This window comes from Gigantopelta aegis, chromosome 10 (genome assembly GCF_016097555.1).
Source record: "Gigantopelta aegis isolate Gae_Host chromosome 10, Gae_host_genome, whole genome shotgun sequence".
Taxonomy (NCBI): Eukaryota; Metazoa; Mollusca; class Gastropoda; order Neomphalida; family Peltospiridae; genus Gigantopelta; species Gigantopelta aegis.
This window is the reverse complement of record NC_054708.1, coordinates 52,235,610-52,262,404: the sequence shown is the minus strand read 5'-3', so window position 1 is coordinate 52,262,404 and position 26,795 is coordinate 52,235,610. Positions and strand designations below refer to the sequence as shown.

The window sequence follows — 26,795 nt, the reverse complement described above, 5'->3', positions numbered from 1 at the left end:
TGTACATCTTAGGCAAGCACTTAATCATTGAGACACACCAAGCCCCTTTATTTGAAAAGAGGCTTGAAAGAAATGGTGTGACAGCTTTAAAATATACCAGCCATTCCATCCATGAGCTTGAAATGAATTATGGTGTAGCTCTTGTTTCGGAAAAAAAGTTTAAAATTACTGTGTTGTAATATGAGATTGATTCTTCAGTTTTTTCTTCAATGAAAATGCTGTTATACATAATTCATGAGAGAAGATGTGGCCTAGGCTGTGTGTCAGTTTATTCACATATATTGTGTAACACGAGAGGTAAAATGAATGAATGTCGGTGACGAGTTGTACGTTAGATAACAATGGGCATCACCAACCCTAGACGATCGCATCATTCATGAAGGTCTGCCACTAAAAATAGCTAAAACTTGGTCACAGTTTGTCAAGATGTTCTAGTACAACTACACTCATACCAGCCCAAGATGGTCACATCATTCATGAAAGCCTGTCACTAAAAACAGCTAAAACTTGGTCACAGTTCAAGATGTTCTAGTACAACTACACTCATACCAGCCCAAGATGGTCACATCATTCATGAAAGCCTGTCACTAAAAACAGCTAAAACTTGGTCACAGTTCAAGATGTTCTAGTACAACTACACTCATACCAGCCCAAGATGGTCACATCATTCATGAAAGCCTGTCACTAAAAACAGCTAAAACTTGGTCACAGTTCAAGACGTTCTAGTACAACTACACTCATACCAGCCCAAGATGGTCACATCATTCATGAAGGCCTGCCAGCTAAAAACAGCTAAAACTTTGTCACAGTTCATCACGATGTTCTAGTACAACAACACTCGTACCAGCCCAAGATGGTCACATCATTCATGAAGGCCTGCCAGCTAAAAACAGCTAAAACTTTGTCACAGTTCAAGATGTTCTAGTACAACTACACTCATGCCAGACAATGTTATGTGATGATCTCATTATTTGAACATTTCTCGCCAAATGAAGAGGTCTGAATTATTGAAATTTTCACACGTGTACAAAGAGTCTTGATACCCTCTCATTTGCAAGGGATCATACATGATTTTTGTTTATTAATATTTTAATTAATTTTTAGAATGTACACTATAGCACCCCCTTCTCCTAGTCAAGGCTTTGTACCCGTATCTATGATTTCTATATTCAGGCATCATAATTAAGTCGAGAATGGTTATTCAGGTTACGAGGAGGTTACCACATGTTAAGAAAGTCAAGAATGGTATTTTGTCCTCCACAAAATCTTATTTAACGAAAAACTAAACCACATAAATGCTTATGCTTATATGCTTACTTCGATGTCTTGTTTATACATGTATTGTCAACTAGTGCACCATGTTTTAATTGCAGTATATACACCTCAAAGTACCACTGGCCCATTTACCACATATGCAATCATTTTGTGCCGTGGCTTCAGGTATTTGCGACCTGTACTAAGTGTGTAAGTACCTGTATGTGTGTCGCGTGGAAGAAATGCGGTAATTGGCAGCTATTAGTACGAGGCATTCCAGGCCCCCAATAAAGATGACTGCTGTCTGGACAACAGCAAAACAAACCAGTGCGGCCAATAGCCCTGGTGGTTAACACAGAGGAATGGCTGGCTGGACATAGCAACACAAACAGTAGCCAGATTTGTATGATGGTGAATTAATATCACAAAGGGTACATGATAGTAACTGGGAATCTGGGCAGCTATTGTCTCTTGGAATGTGTGATGGTTTGGTTGGAATTCTGGTTTACAACATTTGTCCTTTGTTAAAAAAACAACAACATAGTAATTGTGTTCCATGATATACATGATATGAAATTCTGCTTCATTAATAAAAGACAAATGACCACACAACAAACAGGGTGTCATTTGTAATACTTTGTTTTTAATGATTGGGGTGTATTAAAGGCCATGCTATCATGGTGTTCTGTGTAAAATGTTTATACTTTTTAATAAGGAAAGAGGGTGCATGCCTTAGACTGTTAGACCACACTAATGTCAGATTCTCTGATTAAGACACAGCTCTGAACTTTTCTCTGAGTGAAACCGATCTAGTCCTTTAAAATGGAACAAATTTACCTGCAGATTCTGATAATTTTAAGGGGTTCGTTTTTAATAAAGACACTTAGAAACATTACTGTTACCTGTGGGTCTTGCTAATAATCACTGTGCTTGGATCCCATAATAACTACTGCTTGGGGGTGGGGTGGGGGACAACCACATTGTACCTTAAAATACGACACCATCTGGTTACAACTACATTACTTTGAAATCTGACACCATCTGGCTACATCAGCTTAAATATGCAAGATATTTTTATATATTGCACTTTTGCCCAGTGCCCATCCCATGTTTATGAATTGATTGTCTTTTGTCCCCGTTTCACCCGATACAGTGCGAAATGAGCTTCCCCAGGGATTGGCCCTTATCGTATAAAAAGTCTTTTGTCATCCCAGTGGGTTTAAATCCCATTCTTTTCATCGCTCACTGGGCTTCGCTCACTGGGCTTCGGTGGGCTCAGTGTATGAGGTTCGAGAACAAGTGATCCTGATTATTCAACATGTACCAGTCACTCTGAACTCTAGTGGGAGCTTTGGCTATTCCACTGTTGAGATCACCTGGCTACTGCTGTTAAGATCACCCAGCTACTGCTATTGAGATCACCTGGCTACCGCTGTTGAGATCACCCGGCTACCACTGTTGTTATTTTATTTCCATGCTTGCAAGTAATCAAAGGATTATCACAAATGGGGTAAAATTGGACCTAAAAAAGCATTTGTATGAAATGGTTGTTCATACAGGCTAGAATTTTTAAAAAATTAAAAAAATTGTTTTATTTCATTGCTCAATGATAAAGTGGTTGTTAGAGGTGTGCGATCAGTTGCCCTAGATGGACCCTTGATGGAGTTTTTCCCATTTCTTTGGTCCCGAACTAGTGCCTCAAAGAGTTCTGTCTAACAGAATTCCTAATTGAAATGCAAATGTGGCTACTTATTGGGCAAATTTTTACTACTTTTTAGGGTCCAGCAAAACCCCTGAATGACAGATTAAATGTTGCAAGACATTGCAGTTGATTGTGATAACCTCTATAAAAAACATTCCTTTTAACCCCTTTACTCTCCTTTTAGAACTTTAAGTTAATTGTGAAAACCTCCCTTAACACTATCATTTAGAACTTGAAATTAATTGTGAAAAACCACCCTTTACTCTCCTTTTATAATTTCAAATTAATTGTGAAAACCTATTTCTCGCTCTAACCAGGCCGGTAAACTAGTACATCAAAGGCCGTGGTATATGCTATCCTGTCTATGGGATGGTACATATAAAAGATCCCTTGCTGCTAATTGAAAAAGAGTAGCCCATGAAGTGGCAACAGCAGGTTTCCTACCTCAATATCTGTGTGGTCCTTAACCATATGTCCGACACCATATAACCATAAATAAAATGTGTTGAGTGTGTCGTTAAATAAAACATTTCCTCCTAATTGTGAAAACCATCTTTAAGTACACTGTCATTTAGAACTTGTGAAAAACCCTTCACCCTCACATAGCCATCTCATCACCATGATTTGTTCAGTGGGTATGTATATACTGTTACCTAACTGTTATCCATCTCTACTCTATAATTATGTTCAGTTTGTATTACCTACAACTGTTATCTAATTGTTATCCAACTAGTAAATCTCTCCAGTCAACATGTAATGACCACCAGTTCCTGTCTGCACAGAGAACAAAACCAACAGCGGCTGTGATACAGTTCTTTACATACGTCCTCTCAGGTACTTCAGATCCCCGTAAGGACTTGGTACGCCTTTTGTAAGAACTAAGCGTACATCTTAAGGGCCAGTTGACAGGAAGTGGGAGAGGTCTGGTGGGATCGTGGGTGGGTGGAGGGACCCGTTAGCAAATAACTCGAGGTTGATTGTCGGTAAATGTCAGCGGCGGTAGTTCCAGAAGGAATTACTGTGTCACTGGATTAGCACAGTGATGGTGCAATTTCCTGTTTCTCTTATCAGGAGCTTCAACTTATAGACTTTTGTCATATCCCAGTACAGTCTGGAGAAATCTGTGTCTGCATACATGTGCAGCTTACAATTCCCTGCTGGACGACAGTAAAATGGTTGACTGTGATTGCGGCTTATTACAGCAGTCATCTGGCGATTAAATACATGTGTATTGTAAGTTATACCGGCAGTCATAAGAAAAACACAATTTGCCAAAATTTGAGAGTTTGGTGATAATGTTGACTCTACAAACTAGACATGGAGATTGGCAATGTGCCAACAGCAAGTATTACCGGGCCAAGTCAGACAAGTGCAAATTTGAAGAATTGATCACTCTCCACCACTGTTCTTAGATTGAGGCAGACGCGCACTGGTCAGATTGCAGTGAACTCGCTATACTCGCTACATCTCCGAGTTCACGATCTCAGCGAGTCGGAGACTACTTCGCTTGGCATCACATGAAATTACGTTCTTTTCTGGCAGTATGGTATCAGATGTCGTGACACAACTGATTGTTTCATTGTGGTAGTCGAGTAGTCGAGTTCCGGTATCGTGTGCAATCAACACTTAAAGAAGTCTGTTTTATTTTGTAGTCTAGTTGGTATCATTTATACTTACTTTTCTGGGTAGCCCAGTGGTAAAGCGCTCGCTCGATGCACGGGCGGTCTGAGATCGATCCCCGTCGGTGGGCCCATTGTGCTGTTTCTCGTTCCAGCCAGTGCACCATGACTAGTACATCAAAGGCCGTGGTATGTCTGTGGGATGGTACATATAAAAGATCCCTTGCTACTAATCGAAAAGAGTGGCCCCTGAAGTGGCGACAGCAGGTTTCCTCTCTTAATATCTGGGTGATCCTTAACCATATGTCTGATGCCATATAACCATAAATAAAATGTGTTGAGTGCATCGTTAAATAAAACATTTCTTTCTTTCTTTTCCTTTTCTGGTGCAATCAACACTTAAAAAGTGTTTTGTTGTGGTAGTCAAGTTGGTATCACATGCACTTGTATTTCTTGTGCATTCAACACTTAAAGAAGTACATGTATTAGTAGCAAGGGATTTTTTATATGCACAATCCCACAGACAGGATAGCACATACCAGTCCTGGATGTGGAGAGAGACAACAACAGAAGTTGAAAGAGTTCAGAATGGGAAGAAAAACAAGGGCATAAAAGGAAAGAAGGAAGAAACTTGTAGGATACCCCCCACATATCCACCCCACCCCCCAGTGGGTGCGTGCATTATACTTTAACATGCTCATATACCAGGGAGGTTTCGAGAATGTCCGCCCCAGGGTTCGGTCTCTGGGAAGCCAGGGGCCCAATCCGGGGCAGATCCCCAGTGGGTGATGAATTTTGGAAAAATAGTTCATCCATAATTGCATTATAATATTTTGGAAAACCATTTTTACTTTATTAACCCCCCCCCCCCCCCCCCCCCCCCCCCCAAACATTTCACACTAAATTATGAAATATTAGGTGTATATTTATTAATTTCCATGTATTTAATTCCATTAATAAATGTATAACAAATACACGGAGATCTACAGCAGTACTGTGTACTTGTTTGTTCAAGGGGTAGATATTTTGGCGAGGAAATTGCCTGCAGGCCTAGAAAAGTGGTTATTGTATTGTTTCCCTGCGGTTCGGGACAGGTTGGGGAGTGGAAGTGAAGGAGCCTGGCTTGGTGGAGAACGTTTCTCCTTCAAATGCCTCTACACACCGATAGACACATTTGTGTTCCTTTGACATTCCTTTCCGTACAATAACATTGTTTATGGCCGTGTACTGCTGGCCACAGTTCACCTGTACCTGGTCCACTGGCGAAAGTGAAAGGCTTGAACATTGTCACAGCAGACAACATTTTTTAAATAGTTTTTTTTCTCTCCAGTTTTTAGGTTTAATTGTACTATGGATGGATGGATGGATGGATTGATGGATGCACAATCTTCATAGGCATTTCAGAACTGTAAAATAATGCAACTTTTAACAAAATATATTAGTTTTGAATAAATTTATATCATTTGAAAATGTAAAATTTTATTCATGTTACCCTATTCCATTTTACACTCCAAATCCCCCGTTTGAAGGGAACATCGCTGTTCAGATTATCTGGTGTGGTGAAGTTAAAATATGTAATTTCACGGAACACTTTAAGAAATAATTACATCTTGTCATCTGAGACCGTGGGTTCATCCGTGTCATCACAAAGGAGGGAAGTGAAAAGCACAAAATAGTACTTTCTACATGGCTGATCACAGGCTCTGACATTATCTGCTTAAGTGCTGATGGGACAAGCTGTTGACAGATTTGTTTATTTTATGTTCAACTGCACAATGCACAGGAAGTCCACACAGAACATTGTGATGCAGTGACATCACAGAGCCCCGGGGGATCACAGATCATGCAGTGACATCACAAAGCCCTATAGGGATTTTGGAGAGAAGTATTCTGTGATAGACTGTTAATTGTAGATTTAGATAGTTGACCAAGTTCCAGTGTATAGACAAACAAATTTACCCTACTTCTGTTTGATGCAGTACTGTAATCTACAAACTAATTTGTGAAAACCCTACTTCAGCATAAAAATGAAACCCTATTTCACTTTGATGAAGTACTGTGATCTACAAATGAATTTACCAGTACTTCATTTTGTTGAAGAACTGTATGTAATCTACAAATGAATTTATTCTATTTTAATTTGGTAATGTACTGCACTCTACAGATGTTTATATTCTACTTCAATTTAATGGAGTACTGTAACCTACAAATAAATAAATTTACCCTACTTCAGTTTGATGCAGTACTGTGTAATCTACAAATGAAGTTGCCCTATTTCAGTTTGGTATTAAAGTGAACAGGAGTATTACTTCATTTTTATTTCATTTCTCATTCCAGCCAGTGCCCCACAACTGGTGTAACAAAGGCTGTGGTATGTACTATCCTGTCTGTGGGATGGTGCATATAAAAGATCCCTTGCTGCTAATTGAAAAGAGTAGCCCATAAAGTGGTGACAGTGGGTTTCCTCTCTCAATATCTGTGTAGTTCTTAACCATATGTCTGACACCATATAACCGTAAATAAAATGTGTTGAGTGTGTCCTTAAATAAAACATTTCCTTTCTTTTATTTCATATTTAAATCAATTACGGTTTTAATATACTGTTTTAGAGACATACCTCGGCTGTCTGGACTCATTCTATAGCAGAGGTGTATTCAAGAAAAAAAAAAAAAAGGGAAAAACACAACCAACTAACAAAAAACCAACTACTGCATGGGTGTTAAATGATACAGTGTAGTTTGTTTTATCATGGCAATTAAAGCAAGAGGAATATGGTCTAGATGATATCGGAGACTGACTGTTATCAGTCTACTTGGCTATGCTACCGGTCTACCTCTGGTTGTTTATGTTGTTAAAATGTCAGTCATATACATTTGGCTACATTGGGATACATTGTGTGCATCATCTTCACTTGACTTGGCTACAAAGACTTTCAGTGACTCACAACTTTGGCATTTTCTTCTCTCTCTCTCTCTCTCTCTCTCTCTCTCTCTCTCTCTCTCTCTCTCTCTTTCTCTCTGGAAATAACCTTGTGATGTTAATTTGTGTAATCTGGTAGCTTTTAAAAAATAAACAAACAACAAGAACTAAACAAAACAAAACCAAAGAAGTAAAAGGTGATACCATCCTTTTATAATAGGCTAGCATTCAGCCCATTTCAATATCTATTGTATCATACTGGCTTTGATTATAATGCTCGCTTGAGGTGTAATAGGTCATAAGATCAATCCATCTTTCTTTTTCTCTCTCTCTCTCTCTCTCTCCCTCTCCCTCTCTCTCTCTCTCTCTCTCTCTCTCTCTCTCTCTCTCTCTCTCTCTCTCTCTCTCTCTCTCTCTCTCTCTCTCTCTCTCTCTCTCTCTCTCTCTCTCTCTCTCTCCCTCCCTCCCTCTTGCTCTCTCTCCTCTCATTTTCTCTCTCTGATCAGTATATAGGTATAGTAACATTTATACCTTCCTATTACACGGAAGATTTGTAGTTGGTACTTTATCTCTGAAGGACATGCATCAACTTGGGCGTTCACTTATTTTAAAAATAAAATCTTTGCATTGCCGACCTTTGTTAACATTTTATCGAAATGCTTAGTGCGTGCATCACTGTTACATACTGCATGTCTTCTGCATCAGCAAGACAAAATGGCCAATTGTAAAGCCACCATGTTTTCTTTGGTGTGCATCCAGCCATGCGTCTGGCTCGATGAGTGGAAATCTTTTTCACATCGATTAACATTCTCGCTTCGTTAACTTTCCAATTTATATATCTTTTCAACCCATTTTGAACATCAGTGTCAAAAGTTGTATATATATATAGACATGTACAATGTCTTCTGCTGTCTGTGTGGCAGAAGATAAGAATTTTATTTGATAAACTTAATCAGTGAATCCTGACATTTATTAGATTCTGAAATGGTATGCATAGGTTGTTTGGTGTGTGTGTATGTGTAAGGTAAATGGGTGTGTGTACATTTAGGTGTGTTTTACAAGATAAATATGAAGGATTATGAATTAGAAAAAATTATTTTTGTTGCATTCAATTATCAAGGTTAATGTACAAATTGGCGTAAGGCTACTCTGGCTGGCTGTAGTGGTTAGGTACATACATATATATACTGGTTTTTGAGACAGCCTTCGGTTTTGTTGTTTAGGTCGGTGGAATGTCTTTGAAATGGACAGTTGGATTAAAGCAGGCTACTTCAAAGTGTGTTTTGTTGTACAGTTCTGTACGTGAGGTAGATCGTGATGAAAATTATACTTTGATGATCGAGGAAAATAGAAATGTCTGTATGGTTCAAGTACAGTCACTGTATGATACATACATGTATATAGAGAATTTGTCATGATTGGTTTTTAATAAGGAAAATATCAATGAAGCAGACCTCACCATTTAAGGGGGCTATCATTCTTTCTCCCCATCACACACTTGCGAGTAGTTAAAAAAAGAAGGAAGGAAGAAAATGGTTTATTTAACGATGCACTCTACACATTTTATTTACAGTAATATGGCGTTGGACATATGGTTAAGGACCACACAAATATAGAGGGAGGAAACCCGCTGACACCACTTCATGGGTTACTCTTTTTGATTAGCAGCGAGGGATCTTTTATATGCACCATCCCATAGACAGGATAGTACATACCATGACCTTTGATGTACCAGTCATGCTGTTATTTGTTTTGAAATAGCAGGCCGAAAAATGACCTGCGATTGTTTTGTAATTTTAGCAGGTGAATTTTTATTTCACCTGTGTCTATGTCTAAAAAATGGACAGCTTTTCGAACCAGCATATTACACATAAGAGGTTCCAGCTGGTACCTTCTTCCATATGCTCCTGAGGAGAAGCAGAACAGACGACCAAACATGTCATCATCCAAGACTACATAAAGCTACAGCAGCTGAGGGAGACTACCTGGACAACTACAACAAATCTCCAGAAGAAGCTGTACGGCACAAGAAGTGATCTACAGAGGACAGTGTCGTTCATAGTCACTGCTGGCCTTGACGTGTAGTCAACAAGCGAACAAAAGAAGAACCTACAGCAGCTGAGGGAGACTACCTGGACAACTACAACAACTCTCCAGAAGAAGCTGTACGGCACAAGAAGTGATCTACAGAGAACAGTGTCGTTCATAGTCACTGCTGGCCTCGATGTGTAGTCAACAAGCGAACGAAAAGAAGAAGAAGAAGACAGCTTTTTGCAGACTACTATTTCAAGCCCTAAAGCACATTTTCATATTTTAGACCTGGGTGTGGAGAGCGAACTCCCACACTTCGGGGTGGGAATTCTCCTTGGATCAGCTGTTTTCCTTTCATGGAACATTGCATTTCCTCGCATTTTAATCGTCCAAAATGTGTCAGATAGCACAGATTTTAACCTAGGATTTTAAGAATTTCCGGGACTCCTCTGTATTTCCTCTTTTTTAAAGTTCACCAATTCCCACCCCTGCACACTACATGTAGGTATGGCCTTGGTGACATTGTAATCTGCAGGTTAATTATGTATTTATTTCACAGTGGCATGGCACGGCTTTAGAGGTGATTGTTTAGTGTGACGTTTTCGCAACAATGACTGCATACTTTGGCACAGACGAAGGCATAAATCAAGCGATAGATAGATTCACCACAAAACTGTTCACAAGTGGAATGCAGATACACTGTGTAAATGACTTTGTGTTTTCCTAGCTTGCCACATGATAAAAAACAACATCTCTTGTGAAAATATTTGTGGAATTGTTGTTGATGGATTTATTAGTGTTTATGTGGGGGTAATAACAATGATGTCAACTGTGTTCAACACGAAGCTGAGCTTGTCGTCAAGAGTATCACTTTCCGTGTGATCCACTCGGATAATATCATCAATGGCCTACTCAAGGAAAACAAAAACTGGAAGTCATGGTAAAAGTTTGTTTGTTTAATAAATCAAATTTTGCCCCTCCTCTGATGTGTGAGAGATTTTTCTAATCGTGGAATATATAGTTTTAAGGACATGAATCATGTGTTTTGGTTTTGATTATTTCAAGTAGCCAGCCTGCCTGCTTTTGTTTCTTATCTTCTGAAGAAGATCTAGACTACACCCATAATCAGCTAAAAAAGACCATAATTGAGTTGATTATAATATTCTAAGTTACAGTTTTATTTGGGCAGGAGGGGGCAGATGAAAAACACTTGGGAATGGAGTTTAATGTTTTTTCTTTTATTATTTTATTGATGGGAGGGGGATAAAGGCATTTTTTTAAAGACAAAGTTGACAATTGGTGTAAAATGCATTTTTCTTTTTAAAAGGTTTGCCAAATGCATTTTGACTAAATGGTTAAAGATAAAATGTTTGTTTCCAAATATTCTAAAAATTAAATGGGGGCTTTTTGTTAAAAAATAAATAAATATATATATATATATATAGTACAAAAGTTAACCGTATGGAAATCTGAATAAATTTTGTTTAAATAAATAAATAAATATTAACCTTCTAGTAAAAACATATATTTGAAATAAAACAGTGATGGAATCTTTAAAAACATGTATTTGTTTGTTGTAATCTAAACTTTGTTTTAGTAGCATGTGTACATTTTAACTTGCTTTCTTTTTTGTTTCAAAAACACTTTATTTAAAAAAACAACACTTCAAAGACATAAATTAAAAAAAAGAAAGTGAGTCACCATTCAACCTAGGTTGACCTAACCCCATAATTACGAGATACAAAAAACCTTAAAGAAACAATCGTCCTGTTTATCTTTTAAACAAAAGAAAGTCAGTGTTACAAAGTAAATTATCTACTTAAATGAAACTCTGCTGGCCCCAAACAGGTTAAAGCCGACACAGCTGTGTTTGGGAACATTAAATTGCTTGACCTACACCAAGCAGAAGTTTCACTCAAATGTGGCTGCTATCTGCTTTTCAAACATGTTGTGTCTGGATACAGCAGCCAAGAAAAGTGTAAACAGACCAGGACTTCACAGATTAATTGTCTGCAGCCGACGTATATACACTTTGTGCTTCGTTAGTTTACCTAAGCTGCTTTGTGCTTCGTTAGTTTTACCATCCTAATCTTGAGAAAGGAGGCAGGAATTAATTGTTATTAATGAGGCTTGGCATTGTAATAATTGCCTACATGTACCTTTTTATTAATAAAAAAATATAAATATTTTATTTATTTAATTAATTTTTTTTAAAATGAGGCTTGACGCTACAGGTATCTGTTTATTAATTGAGAATATATATATATTTTTTTAATGAGGCTTAGCACATATGTTCCTATGTGTTAATGCAGAAATATATCTCTTTTTCAATTGCTTTTATTTGCATGCTTTGCACATGTGGTTCTAATAATTTATTTTGAATAAAATAGAAAAAACCCACCCCAAAACCTGGCAAGATGTCTGTTTTTCTGTGAGATAAATGTTTATGGATAGTTGTCTGTTCATAAGTAGCCACATAATTTAATAAGTAGAGAATTTAATTCTAATTGTCAGTTATATTTCATAGTTAATTGGTCTAATTGACAGGGTATCTGTAAGACTGCTGTAGGGAAATGATACCAACATCGGAAAATTAGTGTCAAAAACTAAATTTAAGAAAAAATTATAGTAACAGAAGAGTAAAAAAATATAGGTAAAACAATTTGCTCTTAAAAACTTTGATTTGGCTGTAATCATACTCAGTGTAGTTAATATGACATGCCATTTTCAGACCTATAACTAATTATGCTGTTAATTTTTAATAATTTTTTTTAGCAGAACACAGTACCGGTAATATAGTCTTCCAAATAAAATTAAAAAAACACACTTAAAGTTTGTAGTTTTCGGGGGAGTCTGTGTGTAGGGGGGAAGATGTTTGAGAAAAACTTTTCTTATCATCCCCATTAGTTGGCTTCTGATTTTGAAACATTATGTAACATTATGATGAGGAAATATTTTGTGTAGCATTGTGAAAACATTTCTGATATTTAATTGTGTTAAATAAAATGTACATAAGACTCTTACAGGAGTGCTGTTTAAAACATGTAGCATAAGTTCTTTTAAAAAAAAGTAAGTAATATTTTGGAATTATACCGTGTTGTATTGTAACTTTGCATTATCGGCATAATTGTTGTGCTAGTACTAGGTAAGTATGAATAATAATGAAAATTAGAAACAAATTTTCTAAGAAAATGCCACTAAAATTACTTATCGTCCATTTTAATAAATAATTAGAATTTTTTTTTTTTTTAGTATTATAAAATCTAAAATATATTTCCGTCTGTTTTAATGACTTCCTTTATCCGTGTCAACTAAAAACACCACAAAAGAAAAGAAAAAAACTTCATAAACTAAACCCCCTAAAATTCAAATTGTGTCCTCTGTCCACCAGACTATATTGATCAATTTCCACAAATAAATCACGCAAGTCTTGCACGGCCCATTAGTTTAGACATTAGCACACACACAATTTGGTGTCTGCCCCTGCTTGTGTTGGTTCACACTGGAGATGCTGGGTTCACTTCTCCCATCGGAGACGGAGACTCCAGCGTGTTTGCGGAAATACCTGCCAGAATAGTGACAGAGTATCAGGCCTGATCAATGTGGTCAACAGGCCGCGCAGATTCCTCGTGTACCTGGCCCAGATGACATGTTTGACGTTTCTATTGTCACGGCAGGCTTCTTTCTTATTGATCAGCTTGCAGTTGGACTCGGGGCTAGCTCTGGCAGTGGCCAGATTAGCCAGTTGCGAATTTTAAAAACAATTGATGAATTTTATTTTTTTAATTTGGCGAAATAATTTTACTATATTTTATTAGAAAATAACAGATTTTCTGCCATTTTTGAAGTTTAATAGATAATTTGGCGAAACTTTTATGTTCACTCAGAGCTAGCCCTGAGACTAGCCCTTATTAACAAATTGCAAGGGTTAGGAGCAGCTTAATTGCAAGGGTTAGGAGCAGCTTAATTGCAAGGGTTAGGAGCAGCTTAATTGCAAGGGTTAGGAGCAGCTTAATTGCAAGGGTTAGAAGCAGCTTTAGAGAGGTGGAATTTCAACATTTATGCAATGTTCACCAAAAGCGACAAAAAAGTATTATAACAGGGATGAAAGTTTTCGGAATCTGAGATTTTTTAATCATCAGTACATGCAGTATCAACTTATTTTTCTCCATTTGTCCCAAATTCTCCATATTCCCTGTTCAAAATTTATGGTTTCAGCTGATGCTATGAATCCTGTTGGGCCAATCTTAGTATCTGTCCATCAGATTTAAAATTCATGAATTTGGTTTTTGTAACCCACATTCATCTCTGTTTCTACATCTATTCCTGTATATTTTCTGCATCTGTTAAAGGAATTAAAGGGAATAAATAATCACTCAATAATTGGTAGTTAAAATAGAACTAATTCTACTGTGTGTCGATGTACTAGTTAAAACTATTCGATTGATAATATTTATTTAACACTAATGCCGATATAACTCTCGATGGGGTAACTATTATAGTTTGGTTTTACCTTACTTTCTGTAACCATCCATCAGTTTATGATTGCTCCTCAGTTGTGGTACTGACTGACTGATGTTTAAAAACATTTTATCTAAATCGTTCCCTCGTCAAGTCTGTGAGAGACAAAATTGTCTATGTTCTGATAATTCTGACAAGATAAAATGCTGCAAGATTGGCTCATGGTGGCACTGAGTAAGAGGGGATGGTGCATATGAATTAACGGTATGATTGGCAAAAAAACCTGACAGATACTTCATGAGGTGCTGATAAATGGAGATTGCATTGGCAAGGTTACCTAAAACAACTTGATCCTCACTGGGTGTTAAAATGGCCTGATAAGTTAACGTAACAGTCAAAGATACATGCATGGGACATCATTTTGATTTTTTTCTATATTGTAAAAGGATTTTTGAAAGCCATTAACTGTCATTCATGTGCAGTTCATATATATATATGTGTATATATATATATATATATATATATATATATATATATACCCGGTATATATATATATATATATATATATATATATATATATATTCCATATAGGTTATTGGTTAGGTAAAGGGCTTTTAATATACAGGTACTTTAAAACTATCAGTGGTGGGAATTCTCCTCGGATCAGCTGTTATTCTTTCGCATTTTAATTATCCTTTCCTCCAAAATGTGACAGATGGCACAGATTTTAACCTAGGATTTCAAGAATTTCCGGGACCCCTCTAGATCTCTCTTTTTTTGGGGGGGGTTACAGTTCACCAATTCTCATCCCTGAACTATGAAACTGAATACTGATCACTGAACCATTGATGATACACATAAATATAAAAGTCCCGCAAGACCATTGACTTTATATGTGATTTTCAAAATACGGTTGACTCATAACTAGAGAAATGCATGTATGTAGTTAGTGTGTTACTATTGGCACAGTATTTAAAAAAAAAAAACGTTTTTGTATTAAAGTATTTTTTAAAGTATACTGAACAACAAAATGAAAGCAAATATTAAAAAATATATATTAAAATATTTGTGTTTCTTTCGGTTGGAATATTTTTTTATATTTGTTGTAAGTACAATTTCAGCTATCCATACAAAACCTCGAAAATGATTCAATAACATCTTTAATGAAAGTGGGGTTTTTTGTTTGTTTTTTAGCAGAGGAACCTCCATACTTCATGAAAAATGTCGAAACCAGCTACACAATTATAGAAGGAGAAGAACTGAAGCTGCGTTGCAAGGTCAAAGGTCATCCCAAACCATGGCTGACGTGGTATTTTAATGAATCTAGCATAGACAAGAACAATCCAAGGTTTGTTTATATAGTCTCATTAAAGCAAAAACTGTTTTTCTCTCTCCCCCCCCCCCCCCCCCCCCAATTCTCCTATTATGAGCTGCTATATTAACCGCAGGCCAGCTTGAACACTGGCGTTAATATAGTCATCTGACACTCCTTGTTTGTGCTGAAGTTATTTTGATGATTGAAGAAAATAAGGGCCGGGACGTAGCCAAGTGGTAAAGCATTCGCTTGATGCGCGTTCAGTTTGGGATAATTCCCTGTCAGTGGGCCCATTGGGTTATTTCTCGTTATATCAACGGCTGTGGTATGTGCTATCCTGTCTGTGGGATGGTGCATATAAAAAATGTAGTGTTTTTCCTCTCTTTACTATGTCAAAATTACCAAATGTTTGACATCCAATAGCTGATGATTACTAAATCAATGTGCTCTAGTGGTGTTGTTATACAAAACAAACTTTTCAAGAAAATAAAAATACATCTCACATACAATGTAGGCTGAAAAATGTAGCTGTGAGTCGGTGATGTCACACGAGTTGGGAGACTGGATATTGTAGTGGTGTCCATACTTCGTAATCATTGGTTGATTGGTTTCTTTAAGTGATAATTCCCCCCTTTCTTCTCTCCATAGATCATTATTGGCAAAATGGGAGTAATGTCTATTTTGTATGTCTGTATTATGTACTACACTTTTACATTTTTGGCAAATGTGCAATATTTATTTTTATCTTATTGAAGTATACAACTTAACAATGAGTATAACTTGTTTCATAATTTTGTAACAACTTGTGTATTCTCCCCCCACTAATAAATAAACACACACACCCCAAAGAAAACAACAACAAAAAATAAATAACAAGTACAAAAACAAAACAAATGAAGCAAACATACAATTTAATGTTAGTTAATCAGTATTTTAATGTGTGGTACTCTTTGTTTTGTTTCAGATTCAAGATAAACCGGTATGCGTTGGTGGTGGAAACTGCAGAGCTAAGAGACAGTGGTGTCTATGGCTGTTACTGCAGGAACCAGTTCGGCCATATCTGGAGGAACTTCACCGTCAAAGTTCTCAGTAAGTCTAGCTTTTATTGGCTCAACGGTCCGGCATTACATCTTTGTACTACTTAAACAGACATTATGACACTAAAAGTGACTCAGATTTGGTCTACATTACCAAGGGTTTTTTTCCAACAAATTGTAAAAAGAAAAATTGTTTTCTGTAACCCAACCATTTTGCAGAAATTACATGTATGAAGATGCATTTTGCTTTTCAACTATAATTTATTTTTCAGTATAATTTTGAAAAAAATTGAATCAATGAATGAAGTAAAATTCTGTCCAACACACTGTTAACATTGTGTATCAATTTACACCAATTAAGAGGAAAAGCGTCGGGAACGTAGTTTATTTCTTCACTGAACTATCCCTTCATCCGAAGTTGTCTCGTCCAAAAGTAGTTGACAGACCTGATGTCCTGGACATATATTCAAACTGATTTTGTGTTTATCACTATATCCAGCCCGGACTCCCTCCACCCACTATAAATCATGGCAGTAAATTTCCCCCTGTAATGGCTATCAGGCCAGTCATTATTGAAATACAACAGTCGACACAGTGTTAGTGGATATCTTCCAAGATACGGCATGTCGAAGTTGGGTTCATCTTCAGCAGACAGGAAAGTAAGCAAATGATGTCTGCATGTTCTAATAACATGTTAATAAAAGAATAATAAATCATCAGGTAAAATGTACAGCTCTTATGTCATTTACGTTTGGCTATGAAAAATCACTCATTCATCTTTCTAATCAGTGGTTTATTATTTTGAAACTTATGTTGTTTGTTTTATAACAAGTCTTCATGATAGATTTTTATGTTTTAATTTATACCCATGCAGTTCTTATGGTTTGAAAATTGATGGTGAGCAAGAAACTGCTCTCCTGAAATTATGTAGGAGAGAAATTGCTCCCAGTGTAACAATTCACAGTAATTTTAAATAAATATATTATTGATATCGGCGAGCAGTTTTTCGCCCACATGGAAATGGTTTTTACGGACTGCCCATGAATTCTTTTTTTAAAATACTGATTTTCCTATACTCAAAACAAATTGTATATCTTTTCCCTTTCATTAAATTGTTTAATGTATAGATCTGTTAAAATATTGCTATTGGACGAAATACTTATGACAGAACCATTAATAACACACTCGAAGTTGTTCCAAAAGATATGTTGACAGTATTGACTCCTTATCACATATGTTTCTTTTGCTACTCCCACAACATTTCTTGTGTCTTTCTGAACCGAGCTATAAAAGTTGTGTTGGAATGTTTCCACATAACTCGGTAAAGAGATACATGTCCCTGTGGCAAAGTTTTGACAGCTTTTGTTGTTAGTTTTTACAAGGAAACACTTTGTGTTTCATGTGCTGGCCAATACATCATTGAAAGCATTGGCAGATATCTGAAGGGTGTGTCTGAACGGGTCCTGCTTTTGTGTCTGGGTCATGTGTATCTGTAGGAGTCCCTATATGTGACTTTTGTGTCTGGGTCATGTGTCTCTGTAGGAGTCCCTATATATGACTGAAATAGGGCCTGCAAAAACGTGTGACTGGTACATGTAGCTCATGACTTGAAATTTAAAGGGACATTCCTGAGTTTGCTGCAATTTTTAAGATATTATCGTCTAACAGAGACTTTTTGATTGTAATTACATATCAAATATATTTTTCTGCATAAAATATTAGTGGCTGTATATTAAACGTGTTTCTGATCATTCTAATATTTGTACTAGGTTCAGTTTAATATTTTCTTACGTACGAAATTATTTGAAGACAAAATCTAGTTTGGGCTTCTTACAAATATTAAGACGACCAGAAACACATTGAATATACAGACATTGATATTCTAAACAAGAAAATATATTTAATATTTAAGTTTAATCCTAGAAATATTTATTATTCGGAAACATCTTACAATGCAGCAAACTCAGGAATGTCCCTTTAAGAATTTGTTACCTATGGCAATTTTAAAATGTTTTTGCCACAGGTAAAAATGCTCACTGATGGCAATTTTGAGCCTGCATTAGGCAGTTTTAAATTGATAACTTTTGCAATTAGTACAGAAAAAACTAAAATAGACTGTTCAACCAACAGCAATCATTGTTATCTCTTGGCAAAAAACTGCCATCGGTGAAGCCCTTCGCTTGCGGCAAATCATATTGCAACTGTGGCAGTTGCCGCCAGTGCTGTCGTTACGTTTGAGCCCTGTAGCTCTGTCGGTAGAGCAGTCACCTGAGGTGCTTGCGTCATAGGATCGAATCACCTCAGTGGACCCGTTCTCTGATTGGGCAGTTTTCCCTGTCCCAACCGTCCCTCAACTGGTATATCAAAGGCTGTGCTATGAGCTGCCCTGTCTAAGAAAGTGCATATATAAAAGTTTGTGGGGCACCGGTTGGGATGGGAAAAAACCACCAATGGGTCTGTTGATCATACAACCCAAGCACATGTAATAACTATGATTAATTATTCAATGTGCTCTAGCAGTGTCGTCAAACAAACCTAACTTTATATTTGAGCTTGGAAAATAATAAAAACCAATGATAATGTAAATTAATATTTGTAGAAAGTGTATGGTATTTATGTTGAATGTGTCGATTGTTTTCAGACCAGACTGATTACATAGATATTGACAGCCCGATCTACCTGGGTGAAGAAGATGTCCAATTACCAGCCAACCCAGGTGAGTTTTACATGAGTTGCTTTTATCACTATTCCTTCTGCTCCTGCATAGTGTTTTGCAGTGAAATACGGAAGTATGATGCATTGGTTTAGTACTCAGCTCAAAAGTGCAGCAACAAAAGTTACACACACTTCGGGTTACAAGTTCAGAATGTATATATTCCTGTTTGACCTCGGTGAATACAAATGTATGGCATAACTTTGATGGGGGAGATAAATATCACTGGGGCAAAGACAAAACAAGAGTACACTTTTCCATGAGACTGTCCTGGAATAGAACTGTTATTGGTGTTCACTGTTATATAGGTTTGTTGGGGGAAACACTTAGTCTTTCGGTAATGCCATCCAGAAATGAAATGAAAACATCACCATTGGTAGTTTTGATCTTAGCCAATTTTTATCTCCCACTGGTGATGATACGTGCTCTTCCAGGGGAGATCACTCTGATAAGCTCTCTTGTCAGACAGAAGCTAATTGAACCCAAAGTGCTGCTAGCCGCTTTTATCTAAACTGTTGTTTCCCTTTGGATTAATGTGATTGTGGGTGCAGTGAGAGTTTTAAAGGAGTCGTTACACTGATTACCTCCACAGTACAGTCTGAAGGTGGTATGGCGATTATTTCCACAGCACAGTCTGACAGTCTGAAGGTGGTATGGCGGGCACCTGGTCTGGTGATGGGGATACAATTGTGGGGGATGCCTTTTTTCTGACAGATAACGATACTGGAGACTGGGTGCTGCATGTTTCTGCATCTGCTCTGCCTGATAAGGGCCGTCTTGAGTAATTTCTTAAATGTCTTCAACATGGCTGGGTTATCTGTACGATACCCTTGTCATTCTAGTTGCTGTACAAGTGCTTGAGCCATGTCGAAAAACAGTTTCACCGAGGATAAGATGCCAAGTTAGCATTCTGTAATTGCTTCACATGTTGGTAATGGTGGTATCTATCTTGGTGGTTGGAGCATTTTTAGAACAGAGATCTTATAAGTGGTACAAGTGGGACCGATCCCTTTCAATAGACAGTTGACTTATTTGTATCTCAGTGGTTAGAGCGTTTCTAGAACAGAGATACTATGGACAGCACTAGTAGGACCGATCCCTTTCGATAGACCAGTTGACTTATTTTAACAATGCAGTGGTATGTATGGTACTGGTAGCCACATGTTTCTTCTCTGGAAATGCTACTGTTTCCTTAATATAAATGTTAAACACATTTGAAGATGACATTTCAAAATGAATCTGCTTCCTGTGGGTAAAGCAATTTTATACAAAATTTGTACATTTGGGAGAATAATAAACTGATATTTTTAGACAGGTGGTTGGTTACTATGGGTGACAGCTTAAACAAGATTGATTGTACCATCGAAAAGGAAATACTTACTGGGACATAAGTGATCTAAGACTTCACCTTAAAAAAAAATAATTCATCTCCGTGAAAGTTAGACTACTTTTGAAGTGTGTCACTTGATGGCCGTCTGCTCGGCATGTCGTTTGCGAAGTGGGACCAAGACCCTCTTCAGTTCAAACCTCAACATATGCTATGCAAGTTCCCCACCATCAAACGAACTACCACCTTGGTGAAAATTAAGTCTTTAATGCTTTAGCCAAATGGTAGCATCTCACTGCTGTTGGTGCTCCCGAGTAACTTAATGGGAGGAATTTCTGCAGACAGTAGGCAGTCTGTTGCAGAGGAGTCGGTTTTTCCAATCGTTTTTGCCCTGCTTTGATCAGATACTGGAGAAATTAAGGCAACTAGCTTGCCTCCCTGTTAAAGAGAGTCAATTTAACAGTTTTTACAAGCTCTGATGGAGCATGGATTGCCAAGCACAGATGGTCTTACCACAATGTCAGAATGGGTCTGTTTGATGCCACTATTATCAGGGAAGCACAACTTTTATACTAATCATCTTGGATGGCGCCTGGCAGTCAGCCTGTCTTGAATGCTTCCATTCACTTTTCATAGACCGGCAGCAGTTGTCCACGTCAATCAAATAGCATGCAGTTCTGCGACAGGCTTTTTGGAGGAAAAAGAAACTGTTATTGTAGCAACCAGTTACTGCCAAGTTGTAAAAAGAAAAAAGCAAAAAAAAAAAGAATAAAAAAAAAAAGCTGGAGAATTTCTTGTCTGCATCAAATAAAATATTTTGGCGGTTTCTTTGAAGTGAGTTGAAAGGCAAAAAGTGAGGTGCTTGCTAATGGTGCAAAAAGCAAACGGCTTATTAACCAAGTAGCAAATCAACTTGATAAATAGGCTTTTGGAGTCAGTTGGTGTTTAGTGGAAGTTTTAGATGTTTAGATGCAAATTCGTTTAAAATGAATAAATTGTTACTTTCCAATTCAGTTATTTGGGTTAATAATAAAATATTTTGAATATTTTGAATATAAGAAAAAAATTAACCAAAAAGACAAATAATTAAAAAAAAAAAATTATTTGCATGAATAAAATTAATAGGTAGATATTGATGTTTAAGACTTAAAAATTAGAGATAAGTGGTCTGAGTTTTGTTTGTGTGTTTCTTATTTTTTATTTGATTTTTGATATTATTATTATTATTATTTATTTTTTAGTATTATTTTTATTTATTTTAACAATACCAGTAACTGTTCAATGTTAGTAACTTACAGGTATTGAAAAAGCTGAGGTTTTTTGTTTTCGCCTTTTTACAACAAAATATAAGTTAAAAGACATTTATTTTCATGAATCCAACAGTTTGTTCAGCCATACATTTCCACCATTTTGCAACTTGCTAGAATTATTATTTGTAAATATGAAACCTAAACCGACACAGAAAAAAAAAGAGAGAGTGGAATAACAATGTCATGTTTCACATTTCATGGCTTATAGCCGTTTCAAAATGGCTGCCAGATTTAAATCACATGAGCAACTTCCTGAACAGTGCACTGGGGGACCTTCCCTCTGCCATTACCACTAGTCTAGTCCCTGTATCGGCAAGAAGAGATGGGGTTTGGATTGGAACCAGATGACCGAGTTACACGGTGCACTTTGTTTTCTTTCCCACTCGGCCCAGCCCAGTTGACTGCCGAGTCACTCCTCCTTGCACATTATGGCAGACTCGTTCATTACTGGGGCGCTATATTCATTAAAAGGTCGAGTCACATGAGAAAAGCTCTTTAAATATAAAGTGACAGTGAAGTGTGGCTTGCTGGATGTTCCATGCTTGCAAAATTCCATATACCTTAAATGTGTGTTAGTGGATTTATTACAAGAAAACAACTTTTTCCCCGTTTCATCTGGCTGCAAATCTTTTTTTTAGAGTACTTGTCTTAACTAAATACTGGTATAATAGTCTTGCATTTAAAAAAAGTAAATGTTTTGTTAATTAAACATTGAAGGGGAAAAAATATCATTTAAAATTTTATGAAAGGAAGAGTAGGCCTATTTTAGCTACCGGTACTCAAAACCAAATGAAAACCTCTTGACTTTTCCAGAATTCAGTATTATATGACTACTCCAAAACTATTTCTGTTCCAAGTTCTTTAATGACAAGCTCCTAGTAACCATGTACTTTTAAAGACCATACAAAGTTTAAAAATTTTTTATGTCCAAGGTCGTTTTCTTCTGTGAATATCAAACTCTGGAATCTATATTTGTCCGTGGCATTGTGAAGAGTCAATACCCACAGGAGAAATGTTGTTTGTTTGTTTGTTTGTTTGTGTTTTATAGAGAGAGACCTCCACCTACATGAAAAAAACTAAAACATTAGTAGACAATATTTAAAAATAAAATATGGCACTTAAAATTGTCTTTTAAATTCCAGACACAGCATTAAAACCAAATGTGCAAATAGTTAATTCTTCCAGACATTGCGCATGTTGAATATAGTTGCCTAGTTTAGGCAAAAAAAACTGACAACTTTGGACACCTATTAATTTATAATATTTTTAATACCTGTTGCATTTATTAAAATTGTAATGTATGTATTTGTTTTCATTTAAGGCCCACCACAGTGGCTGTCAAACAAGGCAAAACCATCAACTATTGCCCGGCCGGCTAACTCGTATGTTGACTTGAAATGTCCAGCGAAAGGGAAGCCAAAGCCGGAAATAAAATGGATATTTAATAACCAGCCATTTAAAAGAAGCAAGCTGGGGCAGGTAAGTGTTTGTAAGCTACTAACAGGAAAAATTAGTACTGATATTGCATTATGTTTGTTATAAAAATTTATAAAATCTGCTGCTATAAATTTACATATTCCAGATCTTTACTGAGACGTTTTTACTGAGAAGTTTGATTTCTTTTTAAAAGTGTGGCATTGGTTTTGATTAGTGTTCTCATAATTTTTAGTTCAAGTATATAATAGAAATTTTATTTTGTTAAACTAATAAATGAAGTGTATATGTTGACCGTTTTTTAAGCCAATATAATTTAATGACTTAGACAAGAGAATTTCTTTTAGTATATTTTGAATATTAATTAGTGTTTTACATTGAAATAAGAACACTATACTACTATTATTGTAAAGGTTGATTGATTGTAAACATTTTATTGCATATAATGTATACATACAAAAGGATTGGGCACAAGTCATCCAACTTACGAGGCCCTTGTATAAATATGATAATTTCTATATATTGAATCTGGACTTCTCTTTTTTTCAGTATAATTTTAAAGGTTACCAGCTGACGATGGGTGATCTGGTGATGGATGACAGTGGCAACTACACGTGCATCGTCTATAACAAGCACGGCTCCGTCAACTGGACGTACAAACTGGAAGTGATTCGTAAGTAGCAAAACTGATTAAATTGCAAAACAAATACAGGTATTAAGTCTAAGACTTGATTTAGTAAAATACAAAACAAAGTCACTTTGTTGGAAGAAAAACATAATTTGTTTAGATTACAAAACAAATTCATGACATAACTAAGACTTTGTTGAGTAAATTACAAAACAAAGTCACTCTACTGGAAGAAAAACATCTTTTTTTTTAAATTGCAACGTCAAATTTAGAATATTAAATGTAAAATGCTTTTTGACTTCTATACACTAATCATAAAATAAATATATATTTTACATTCATTTCTTCTGGAATAAAATGAGAAACAGCAAAATATTAATGGTGATGGAAATAATTGCTTTGGAAAATAAATGATACAGCTTTTAAATATATAAATATTAAATATTTTGATTTAACTTTTAAAAATGGAAGGTCTATATTTTTATCAACTTCACCTTTAAATACGATTGTATTTTTATATGATCTTTTACACTTAATAGTGAAATAACAAATAATCCTGTGTTTCGTTGTGTTCAGAGAGACTGCCCCATACACCAGTGATCGAGGGGCCTAAAAACCAGACTGTACTGCTGAGTGATGATGCGGTATTCACATGTAAAATCATTCTGAGCGACCTTCACCCTCACCTGCAGTGGTTGAAACACTACCAAGTCAATGGGTCATACATGTCACCTGAGGGTGATCCGTATGTGACTGTTTTACAGGTACGTTTCTCACACTAATGCCGACATTTTTAGTTTGACCAGCAGCAGTAAACATCTCAGTTGTGGGTGGGTCTATGTGTTTTCTTTTATTTCAAATTACGAGGGTGTTTATTTGAAGTAATCGCTGTGTTACCCACCTGATGAATTAATTAATCAGAAAAAAATGAACATTTTATTGTATCTGAGTGAGTGAAATGCCCCGATTAGTGATTTATGTGGCCTTTGGTATAAATTTCTTAGCATAACATTGTTAAGTTTAAAAGAAATGATGTGGTTCCACATAAGAATTTAATCTTCTATAGGCATGCAAAGACCTCATTCGTATTATGATAAATATCTGGCCTATTTGAGATTCAGATTTTTGTAAACACTGATCATTAATAATTCAGTTTCAGTTCAATTCAGTTCAGTTTATTCATAAATATATGAACAGTATGCATGAGTTGTGCCATATATTGTGGTCTATTAATACATGAAAAGCTAAATAATATGACTATAATAGAAATCTAAATTTTAGTCAATGAAAACCTAAAAACCCCAACCCATGACTCCATTGGTTAAATATTGAAAGTCATTAGGCCTAAGTAAATGTGAGAGAGTGGCTGGAATCACATTTTATATGTTTTTTTTTCTCACATAATAAAAATAATTAGGATGTTTGTCTAGGTATAAAAAAATATACTGGAAAGAAGGTTATTTCCCAGTAACATTTTATATTACAAATTATATTTTAATCTCACTAATCTCACTAACAAGTATTATTATTTGTGTTTCATCAATACAAAAGTTAAGGCAATTCTATTTTCTTTGCCCTAGCAGCAGCCAAAGGTATGTGGTTCCCTTTACGATGCCTGCTGTTCATGTTGTGTTTGTAGTACTGTTGGTAGAACTGTTCTAGATATCTTGATCCCAGAGCACAGATTGACTCACTTGGAATGAACTACTCACACTTCTTTTTCAGAAATAAAACGAGAGACTGTATTTTAGTCAGCACATACATAGAATGTCTTTTGTTGGCATAAAGTTCATAGAATATATTCTTAGCCTATATTGGGTGGGTGGGGGGGGGGGGGGGATATTCTTGGAGTATTTTTTTCAGTTTCTTTCTTATAAAATGGTACATTGTTTTGTTTTAAATAAGATCTAGTTTGTGGTTAAAGTTTATGGATTTTTGATGTGTTTGTTGTAAATTGTTTTCCTCACCACCAAATGGTACAATGTGTGCATATATCAGGTCTTTTCCATATGTATGTATGTCTGTCCACAGTAGAGGCATCAGTGTCCTGTCCGTAGTTGGGTTTTACTTTATATTATAAGACTAATCTAGGATGAGTTTGCATTAAGGAACATAAACTTTTATGGACAGTACAAGTGTGTGTCTTTTAACTACTAGTGAAAGGTATTAAGCTTAGTTTAATATAAATTATGGGACAATTTTGTTGAATGGACTGCATTTTAATATTTATTTTTACCGAACTTTAAGTTGTAACATGTCAGAATTAATTACCTCATGTTTAACATCCGATAGCTGGTGATTAATGATTAATGTGCTCTAGTGGTGTCATTAAACAAATAAACTTTGTGCTTATAGTCGTATGATTCTATCACTTTATTTTCATAGTGAACTATGACACACTGTTGTATTGTACTGGCCAATATCTACTCTGGGAATAAACCGTTTTCCCCCAGCTATGTGTACATGACAAAGCAGAGATTACAAGGCAGTATTTTTATGAACAACATGTGTATGTTGAAACACAAAGTTCCCCATTATTGGTTGTCATCGTAACAGTGACACGTCCATGTGTGCTCAAGATATTGAGTATCAATGAGGGTGACATGAAACAACAGTACAGGCCATTCTCTGTTTTGGTAACAGGTCCCACGCCTGCCACCTGTTAGTGAGAAAATAAATAAATAAACAGCCCATTGTCATGTTAACTAATGAACATGTCAGCCTGTGGACTCCCTTGTACAGTGTACTATCCCATTGTGACGGAATATACACATATAGTTGTAGATTTCCCACAACATTTATACTCTTCAAATTAGGTGTTAAGTGCTAATGAGTGTTAAAACATGATTAATATTAATGATTAAATCACTTAGAAAGGTTGATGCTTGATTTGGGTGGGTGGGTGGGTGGAGGATTAGTTTGTGTGGGGGGGGTAGATGGATGTTTTTTTTAGTGTCGACGGATGAATGGATGTATGGATTAACAAATGGTGGGGTGGAACTTTCAGTCTGGTCCAGATGTCAAAAATAGGTTGCCATGACCTAT

The 26,795-nt window shown here is 36.2% G+C and overlaps 1 protein-coding gene across 2 annotated transcripts in view; it reads left to right on the top strand.

Annotated features, from left to right (window-relative positions):
- Positions 1-26,795, top strand: part of LOC121383252 (fibroblast growth factor receptor 4-like) — a 75,378-nt gene that overhangs the window by 31,871 nt on the left and 16,712 nt on the right. The window contains exons 3-9 of one of the 2 annotated variants that reach the window (XM_041513152.1): positions 15,181-15,334; positions 16,266-16,390; positions 18,980-19,054; positions 23,010-23,167; positions 23,672-23,795; positions 24,327-24,514; positions 25,334-25,342. In XM_041513152.1, the coding sequence (XP_041369086.1) occupies positions 15,181-15,334; positions 16,266-16,390; positions 18,980-19,054; positions 23,010-23,167; positions 23,672-23,795; positions 24,327-24,514; positions 25,334-25,342 (833 nt within the window). The remainder of the gene's footprint in view (positions 1-15,180; positions 15,335-16,265; positions 16,391-18,979; positions 19,055-23,009; positions 23,168-23,671; positions 23,796-24,326; positions 24,515-25,333; positions 25,343-26,795) is intronic. The other variant, XM_041513153.1, reaches the window with a different exon arrangement.